This window comes from Miscanthus floridulus, chromosome 15, assembly GCF_019320115.1.
Source record: "Miscanthus floridulus cultivar M001 chromosome 15, ASM1932011v1, whole genome shotgun sequence".
NCBI lineage: Eukaryota > Viridiplantae > Streptophyta > Magnoliopsida > Poales > Poaceae > Miscanthus > Miscanthus floridulus.
The window spans coordinates 10183778-10194010 of NC_089594.1; the positions used below are offsets into that span (position 1 = coordinate 10183778).

Consider the following 10233-nt stretch of genomic DNA (forward strand, 5'->3'; position numbering starts at 1 on the left):
TGCCTGACACGGTAAAAGCGGGATTGGACGATGTTGCCACTTCACGGAGTCTGTTATGATAACATTGCTCTTGTTTAGTTGCCAAATTTTTTTGCGTAGTACCCATCACATCGAATCTTGCGGCGCATGTATAGAGTACTAAATATAGACGAAAAAAAAACCTAATTGCACAGTTGGGTGAGAAATCGCGAGACGAAACTTTTGAACATAATTAGTCCATAATTAGACACTAATTGCCAAATACAAACGAAAGTGCTACAGTTGCCAAAATCTAAAAATTTTTGGATCTAAACGGGGCCTAAGTACGCGGAGATGTTCGACTGATAGTTTTTACGGCTAATAAATCGGTGCGACGGTTTTTGTTATGAGAGAAAAATATGTATTATGACTGATAAGCCGGGCTGATAAGTTCAAACAAACCGAGCTATATATACTATATAGATAGAGAATAACTCTTGTGCACATTTGCCGGATGACTTTGGGTTGGCCCAGCTGCAGCCTGCACTATAAAACTCTGCTGACGCTGACAACTGGGGCGGGGACCTCCTCATCAGTTTGTAGAGAAGTCTACGCTCTACGACACTGCACAGTACGATAGAGACTTGCCCTGACATGGGCGCCTTTCGGTTCTACATGTACACTGCCTATCCTATCCTAGCACGGGCCGCGCAGCCACGAGCGCGCCGAGCCGCGGCCGCCGAACATCTCGTCGAGGGCGATGACGAGCCCCATGGCGAGCGGCGCGCCGAGGCGGGGACTCACCACGAGCCTGAACACGTCGTCGCCCACGGTCTCCTTGCGCCGCACCTCGGCCACGACGTCGCCGCGCGCGTCGCGCACGGCGCAGGCCCGGCGGCCGTAGGAGCCCTCCACCACGAACGCCTCGGATGTGGGCGTGGCGTTGGGCGTGACGACGTGCGCTAGCGTCTTGCCGCCGGAGGACTGGAGGCCGCCGACGTGGCGACGGATGGAGAGGAGAGGCGGCCTGCTGCTGCTGGCTGCGGCGTCGGCGTCGGCGTCGGCGCCGTCGTAGATCAGCCAGCGCTCCGCCAGGCTGAGCCTCTTGCGGCGGACGGTGAGGAGCGGCGCCCCCGCGGCGTCCATGAGCACGACCTCGGCGCGCCTGCGGGGGGCGGCGTAGCAGTCGACGCGGAAGGTGAGGCCGCCGTTGGCGTCGTAGACGGTGAAGCCGTCGCAGTTGAAGAGCAGAGACTTGCGCCACACCGTCAGCACCGTCGGCGGTTCAGGCTCTTGGTCCGCAGCAGCTCGGGTGGTGGTGGGTGTGGCGAGCTCTGCCGCGACGGCGGCGTTGGGGTGCACCTTGGCCATTGCTATTGCTCTCCTATGTTTCTGCTTGGACCTCTCCTAGTCGTCCTAGGCTTGTGTGTGCTGCTCTCACACGACTCTACTTGTTTGGAAATGATTTGCTTGGTTGGAGAGAGGAGACGTGGGGGGAATTTATACCGGCCGAATGGCATGTGGGAGCTGGGGGTGCGTGGGTGGCTGCGCCTGCGCGGACGCCGCGGAGACGGCGGACCGCATGTGGCCTCGCCGCGCTCTGCTCCTGGTCCTGGGTGCCGGAACAGTCAAGCTGCGAATATACAGCCTGAGTAGTAGCTGGTAATTCATAGGCATTCGGCATTTCGGTGGAGGAATTGATTCTTGGCCACCCCAGACCGCATACCGACTTGTCAATGTAATGCTCCGTCCACTTCACTACTTCATCATGCACTCGGCATATACACAGAGTTATTCTCAACTGATAATATATGGTCGGCAAAAATAAAGCAATGCACAACAAAGGAAGCTAGAATAGAGGACTGGGATTCGGAAATGGCTAGACTCGAGACCAGTTGCGTTTGGGAGGGATCTAGATTCTCCTAAAAATATTTGAGGTCCAGATTCCCTAAAGAAACGTTTCGGACGATGAAATAGAATCACTTTGTGAGATCGTTTGGCTAGTAGGCTATAGATTCTGACTCAAAAAATATTTTTATAAAAACTCAAATAAATAAAAATAATCTTTTAAAAATTCAGGGCATTTTGTGGACGAAGAACAACTTAAATACAACCCATTTTAACTCGTTGCACTTAAAAAATAGGAACTAAAAAAATAGACTCGTAATATAGAGAGGAGCCCAGAAACAGAATCACACGGAAATACTCTGCAGCCCTTTCTGGTTTGTAGGCACGAATCGTTTCAAGTGATTTTTTTTCTCTCGAATACGCAAAAGACTTGCGCATCTTTTTAATTAAGGTAGAAAAATTTGATACAAATAACGCTGATAAGCGCCCTACCAAGTCTGCAAGATTACACCCATGGACTGAATTAACTATCTAACAAACAGATACACATTTCGATATTCAAGTGATTCTTTGGTGAACCGTTTCTCCATCTTTTTTTGGTTGCCTCTCATCTGGGTACAGCTGTAGCATCTGTTCGTACACACGCACGCCCACTCAACACACGCACACTACTTACAAACCGTGTACAAACAAACCTACAACTACACTCAGATCTGAAGACCGCGTCCTTATTGAGATCACTAAAATCCACTGATTCCGTAGGCGACGGGCACGTCACGATTCTATTGTGACATCACGCGTGAGAGGCACTGTTTATATTTAGGTGCTGCACAGCACACACCCACCAGATGTGACACCAGCGTTGCGATCGCCGGGGATCGAAAGCTGCTGGTGGGCAGACTCGCCACTGCGAGTACTACCACTGAGCCACTGGCTCGTTCGTTTCTCCATCTACCCGTTTGGCAGAGATTTCGGTGTTTCGCACAAACGAAACGGCTCCGAGCAGCCAAAGCGGACCCTAAAGTTGTGCGCTGTAATATGCAAAGTTTATTCTCGGTTGATATGGTCGGCAAAAATAAAGCAACAAAGGAAGTTTGAGATAGTGGATCGGAAATGGCGTGCGAGTGAAGTTATGCCCTCTGAGTCAACCACAGGGTCACCATCCGTCACATGTACATGTACTGCTTGCTGCTTGTTCTTTTTTTCAGATAATGACATGTAGTGCTTCTACAGTTCAGTTCCATATGTGCTTTTGTTTTTTGTCATCATCTCATAGGTCGTGACTTTTTCAGGTTTGATAAGGTACTCACTCCTGCTGATTAAACTTTTTTAAGTTTACTTAAGTTGGTAAAAAATATTAGAAACATTTATATCTCTAAGTAAATTTATTATTAAAATACATTCATCGATTCATGAAATAATACTAACTATGCGCCATTAATATTAATAATTTCTTATAATAATTAGTCAAAAGTAAAAATGTTTGACTTCTCAGAGAGTGGGAATGATATTTTTTGGGACGAATGGAGTACACTCTTAGATCATATTTGGATCTCATGCATTATACAAAAATGCATCTTTTTGTGGGCTTCACTGTTTTTGAGAATCCGAAGCCCTGTCAAAGAGACCCAAACTAAGAATGACTCGTGCTAAGTGATGGAATTAAATCCAGATACATAAGTTCTACGGAAGCTAAAGTACACAGTTCAGACCATATATAGTACTATCTCTGTTCTTTTTTACATGTTACATTAACTCTGTTTTAAATCAAACATTGGTATCTTTGACCATCCATTTCAACAAATTATAGTTTCACAATATATGAATTATATATTATGAAATTATTCTTATAGTGAATCTAAAAATATAAATCTTATGTCATGAGTTTATGTTTTTTAAAAAAATAATGGTCAAAGATGCAAATGTTTTGTTTAAGATAAAGTTAATATGGCATCCCTCCTCTGGTTTCAAATTCCTTGGATTACATTTTAGCCAACCATCGTGCATGCACCATTGCACCAAGCTAGGTCTACAAGGATATCTATACCAGATCGGATAAAATACCGCAGCTAGCTTGCATGGAAAATTGGGCTGGGCGGCTACACATTTTCATGTTATATATAGTACTGTCCTTAGTCCAGCGTGCAGCCGATTCGATATATACAGTATGCTCCATATCTTTCGGTCCGCGTCTCGACCGATCGGTACACAACTACACATGCGTGCATGCATGCATCTATCTGCCATAACTATATATATACACAAACGAATCAAGAAGTGGCTACTGATCATATATATATATAGTAGTACGTTGTATCGCCCCATTTCAAATCGTGAGTCGATTAAGTTCTGTTTGGAATCAAATTTATCTGATTTTTATCTAGTTTTAAAAATATATATTTTAGCATCAACAGTATCAAATAAAATGTATTTTATATTTAAATATATTTCATGGTGTATCTAGCTTTGAATCTTATTTGACTTTGTAGACGGTCATGTACCTTTTTTGATGAGTATGAAGCTAGCTAAAACGACTTACAATTTGGTTAGAACTAATTAACTAAATTAGATAAACACGAATAAATTAGTATAGGAATTATTGGAATATATTTCATGTTGTATCTATAGCGAATCATGTTTGACTATGTAGATGATGACGGTGCATCTTTATTTAAATTTGGTTAAAAATTGAAGAGTTTTGACTAAGTAAGAAGTTGTGAGGTCAATCTCAGTGGAGAGTTTCATCACACAGTTACCAAGACTGTCACATCAGTTTTTGTGTTGGCAACTGTGCTAGCGAAAACTCTATATGAAACTCTCTCTATCTCTCTCTTCATAAATAAGTTACCAAGTCAGTAAATTTGCCGATGTGTCACTGTATTAAATAAGAATGAAACTCTTTTGAAACTCCCATCGAGACTGACCCAGTTTACGTTGTGTGCTACTTACTAGACCAACCACAATGCAACACACGTGTCCACACACTTAGACGACACGTACGTACGGCGCGCGGCACACGTACGCGAGCTTAGTTTGTTGCGTTTGTTCCCCTTCCAAGCTAGCAAAACAAACATGCATGCATGCACGGACACGGTCAGACATGTTAATTAACGTGCCCAGCTTAATTAACAAATAGCGACTTAGCGACAAACACTGCAGGTAGACAAGACAAGCAAGTAGCCAAGGACCTTGTTCATGTTCATGCATGCATCCGCGCGTTGGCTAAAGTTGCGCCACTATGCCGCGCGCCCTTTGTGTGGTGTGTACGTGCCTTTTTATCTCTCTTGTTTGTTTAAAAGCAGTGATCGGACAGATGGCTTGGCACTAAATTAATCACAGAGGTTCCAAGAAGATCAATCACCACGCTTGCACGGGACCTGTTGTTTAGACGTGCAGTGTCCCCTGCCCAGCTGACAGCCTGCAGCTAATACAAAAGTTCACTGCCCGATCGATTTTGTCATCTTCTGCATGCGGTCCAGTCCATGATGCATTCTAGTACGTGGCTACGTGCAGCTAACGACTATTGTTATTGTTCATTACTAGTAACACACAGATGCTCTAAGCAGATATACAACTTTGTAGTTGACAAAAATTTTATTTGAAACTTTTTTAGAGTCCCAAAATTCGAATTATGCTCTATGATTTTGAGATTAAAAATTTAAAGTTATCAAACAATCTTAGTAATGACATGATCTACAAAATTTGTAGTTATCAATATCATCTATAGTTTTTTAGTTAGCAATTTTTTATTTGAATTTATTTATAGTTTTGTAGTTATCAATATCATCTATAATTAAAATCTAGTTTACTTTCTAAAAATTTATAAATTGTTTTGTTTATTTTAAATCAAAAAAATATGAAATTAGTATTTTTTTTCTAAAAATGTTACCACTATATGTTTATGATCTATATATAGTTATTTATTATTAAAACTATTTTTTAAATTTTGTTCCTATTGCTTTATTTCTCGTAGTCATGCTCATTATTAATTTAAAGACATGCCTTATTTAAAATGAATAAGGTCCAAATAACTCTAAATATAGCATTGACAGATAGATAACAATTTTAGAAGAATACTGGCACACTAACTTCATATTTTTCTGATTTAATTAAAATAATAAATTATAAATTTTACATGACCAAATTTGTCTAGTTACGATAGTTAAAGGGCATCTATTACCTGATTCTGTAGTTCAAGATTGAAAACCAGACCCACATGCAATTTGGAGGTTAAAAAATTATTTACTAGCTTTTACGTGCACCATGTCGATCCTAAATTTGATAGCACACCTGATTGTGATGAGCCGGTGACCATGTGTGCTAAACTGCTAGGGACCTAACTAAAAGTTGCCCATGATATTGTTTTACCGCATATGGTTCCTGACCGAAGGATGCTGTTATATAGCTGTTGACAAATGACTATGCAAACTTCCTTTTCACAATAATTAAATTTTTTGACCAAAAAATCCCACTCTAGCAGCATGCATGATGTAGATGGTGCAAATTCAATTTTGTGCTCTCCTTCCTAGCTAGCTAGTACGGAGTAACTGGCCAGCAGTAGTAGCTTAACCATATACGCACAAGACATTCAGCTAGTGCGACTAATTCTCTGGTGCACTTTTGCACTTTTTCTACCCGAAATTGTAGAAAAGTTCAAGCTAGAAAACTGACTTGTGTTCTCTTTTTTTTTCTTTCTGTTTCTCTACTTCTACAAGCTAAGGCCCGGATTCATTCAGTACTATGTTTGTGATGGGAATGTGATGTGTTGATTTCTACCCTACCAATACCACCATGCATGTTTGTACGTGCAAAAGTAGAAAAAGTGCATGCCAAGAACTGCTCTGCCGATCGATGCCAAGTCAGCTACGACGACGGCGCGACGTCCACTACGGGAGAACGCAGCTTTGCCGAGTGCCAAAAATCGGACACTCGGCAAAGCCACTCTTTGCCGAGTGCCGGACCGGGTGGCACTCGGCAAAGTCTAGCACTCGGCAAAGAGTGGCTTTGCCGAGTGCCACAGAGTGCCCGGCACTCGGCAAAGGGCGGCACTCGGCAAAAGCCCTCTTTGCCGAGTGCAATACTCGGCAAAGAGTGACACTCGGCAAAAAAAATGGCACTTGACGGCCGAGCCCGCCCACGCCGTCAAATTTAAAAAAAATTCTTTGCCGAGTGCCAAGGCCCTGCACTCGGTAAAGATCCCTTCTTTGCCGAGTGCCACTTCCTGGCACTCGGCAAAGGACCTCTTTGCCAAGTGCCAGGGCTGGCACTCGGCAAAAAAATTTTTTTTGTTTTTTTTACCCATTTTTTTTGTGAGGCCTTCCCACATTATTTAAAACTCCATGTTCAAATTTGGGACAATTTTGAATTTTTTTGCTATATTTTGTTAGTTTTTTTGTTTCGTTGAATTTTATGGAATATTTCAAATTTGAACTGCAGGTGCATGGAATAATCGAATTTGGTTGTTCAAAAAATGATATTCAAGATATCTGGTGTATGTTGAGGCCGTATCCAGGAACTCATATGAAATTTCGAGCATCTTGTTGACGTAACATGATGAGGTACCTATGGGAAAAGTGTATTTAAATTATATAAATTTCGAACGAAGTCCGAAAATGATGAAACTTGTCGGGGCATCGTGTTATCGCATGTAGAGTCTATGGTAAAAAATTGAGAAGGTTTCGAGCAAGTTACGACGTCAGATGCCTAAAACCCAGACAACTCCACATGTGATCACAAGATACACTTTTCCCGCGGGCACCTCGTCATGTTACGTCAACAAGATGCTCGAAATTTTATGTGAGTTCCTAGATATGGCCTCAACATACACCAAATATCATGAATATCATTTTTTGAATGACCAAATTCGATTATTCCATGCACCTGCAGTTCAAATTTGAAATATTCCATAAAATTGAACGAAACAAAAAAACCAACGAAATATAGCAAAAAAAGTCAAAATTGTGCCAAATTTAAACATGGAGTTTTAAATAATATATTAAGGCTGCAAAAAAATAATGGGGCAAAAAAACAAAAACAAAAAAATTTGCCGAGTGCTAGGAAGTGGCACTCGGCAAAGATTTTTTTTTAAAAAAAACAAAAGCCTTTGCCGAGTGCCGGCCCGGCCCAGCACTCGGCAAAGGGGGAAACCCTAACTAAATGTGTGGGTCGGCCCACACACTCACTCCACACAACACACTCACGCACGCACACCCCCGCGCCCGCCGCCGTTCGCCGCCGCTAGCTCACCCCGCGCCCGCCCTGCTATACCCCGGCCCCGACCGCCTCGCCCCGCGCCGCCCCGTCCCCGACCCGCCCCGTGAACCCCAAGCCGGCGCGCCGCTGGCCCGGCCGCGCCCCGCCGCGGCGCCGCCCCTCCCTACCCCGGCCGGCCGCCGGCCACCGGATCTGGGGCGCCCCGGCCGCGCCCGGCATCGGCGCCCCCTGCCCGCCCTCGCCCCGCCCCGGCCACGCACCGCTCCGGCGCCGCCCCACCCCAGCCCGGTCGGCCTCCGGCCACCGGTTCCGAGCCGCCCCGGCTGCTCGGCGCCGGCCCAAGGCAGCGGCCCCGATGAGCCCGCCGCGGCCCTGGAGGAAGGAGGAAGAAGGTAGCAGGAAGAGGAAGGAGGAAGAAGAAGGAGGAAGAAAAAGGAAGAAGGAAGAAAAAGGAAGGAGGAAGGAGAAGAAGGAAGAAGAAGAAGGAAGAAAAAGGAGGAGGAAGAAGGAGAAGAAAAAGGAAGAAGAAGGAGGAGGAGAAGGGGAGAGGGGGAGGAAGCCGAGGTGGAGGGGACGAACGTTCGTCCACGTCGTCCATGCCGTCATCCCCGCCCTCTTCGGAGGAGAAGGTAAAGCCGCAGGGTTGTCGGCCATCGCGCCGTTTATGTCGTTGACGGCCTTCGTGTCGGGTTTGTGGTTGTGTTGGCCATCGTGCCCCAAATGTGGACGTCGGCCATCGTGCCTACGGTTTTTCTTGCAGGTTTTGTAAACCTCCCCGTGCAGGAGAGGTTCTGTCGAAATTTTCAACTTTTAGTGATGTTTTTCTTCTTTTGCAGAGCAGGACCTGTTGGAGGGGACCAGGAGCACCTCGGCGACCCTAATCGTCTTCGTCGGCGTTGCGGTCCTGCCTGCACAGCACCAACTCGCCACTGCACCAACTCGCCACTACGCCGCTAGCCTGTCTCCACCGCCACCCTAGGTATAATTGAGCTCTCTTCCTTATCGTTGTACACTACTAGAGAACAGACTTTAAAACGATGTCCCAAATTAGCATTAGCCTCGGCATTTTTTGCCCCCGGGACTAAAGGTCCCTGCCCAACGATCGTCCGCGGGGCAGGGATCTTTAGTCCCGGCTGGTATTACCAACCGGGACTAAAGGCAACCGGGACTAAAGCTTTTAGTCCCGATTGGTACCAACCGGGACTAAAGCTTTTAGTCCCGGTTTGGGTGATGCCCCGGGAATAAAGATTAATCTTTAGTCTTGGTTTGGACCCCTAACCGGGACTAATCATCCCGGCCTATAATTCAGCTTATTTCTTCCTCCCCGAGCCTGAGCCGTTCCATTCAAACTCACTGCCTCTGTTCTTCAGCTTGCTGTTGTTCTTGCTCTCTCCCCCTCCATTGGTGTTGCTCTTCGATTTTGGAGGTAACAAACTTAATCCTCTTATGTTTTATCAGTACCTTATCTCATTTTGCGATGTAGATGCATGTGTAACTTTATATGTTGGACTTTATTATGATTTTATATGTCATTTTTAGCTCAAAATCACATGATGATTTGCATATATGTTTGGATAAACAAAAGTTAAATTAGTTCATCAAAATCACACCTCGCTCGTCCTCGCTGGAGCACGCGCCATCCTCGTCCCCGGTGGCTTACGTGATCTTAGAATTAATTTTTCTATGAAATAAAAAACTTAGAAAATTGTTAGAAAATTGTAGAAAATCCGTACTAGTTGAATTTGCGGACCGTGTTCAGCTCGACAAGCATGTTCTCTGCCGAGCGGTAATGGACGTCAAGGAGGAGCTTTGATTCTACGAGGGAGAGCGACAACGGTCGTGGAAGACCGTGTTCCCTTTCTCGTAGAATCGGAGCTCTTCCTTGGCAAGTACGATGCTGTCCGGTGGAGAAATGCTCGCCGAGATGATCACGTAAGCAAGGTCAACTAGTACGGATGGTTATTTATTGAAACATGTTTTTGAGCTATAATTTGATGGATATTTGATAACTTCAGACCTACAAATGTCATCTACAAATGTTACTATCCTCGGCAACCTAAACGTCCGCGAGCTCGCCGATATCGAGCAGGTCACTTAGAATTATTTTTTCCATGAAAGGAAATACTTAGAAATCATGCCTTTTATTTTTTAGAATTAAATTTTTCATGAAATGAAAAACTTAGAAAATAGTTAGAAAATTGTAGAAAATCCGTA

At 44.6% G+C, this 10233-nt stretch overlaps 2 protein-coding genes across 2 annotated transcripts in view; both read right to left on the bottom strand.

Moving 5' to 3' along the window:
• Positions 1-380: 380 nt before the first annotated feature.
• Positions 381-1708, bottom strand: LOC136508715 (protein LURP-one-related 8-like). The gene has a single exon (XM_066503465.1). The coding sequence runs from the start codon at positions 1327-1329 to the stop codon at positions 655-657; it is 675 nt and encodes a 224-aa protein (XP_066359562.1). The 5' UTR covers positions 1330-1708; the 3' UTR covers positions 381-654.
• Positions 1709-8067: 6359 nt separating this feature from the next.
• Positions 8068-10233, bottom strand: part of LOC136506975 (uncharacterized) — a 10239-nt gene continuing 8073 nt past the window's right edge. Inside the window, exon 2 of the mRNA XM_066501843.1 lies at positions 8068-8391. Coding sequence (XP_066357940.1) covers positions 8068-8391 — 324 coding nt within the window. The remainder of the gene's footprint in view (positions 8392-10233) is intronic.

Excerpts from the sequence above, each read along its gene's own strand:
- LOC136508715 (XM_066503465.1), bottom strand. The coding sequence starts at position 1,329 with ATGGCCAAGGTGCACCCCAACGCCGCCGTCGCGGCAGAGCTCGCCACA.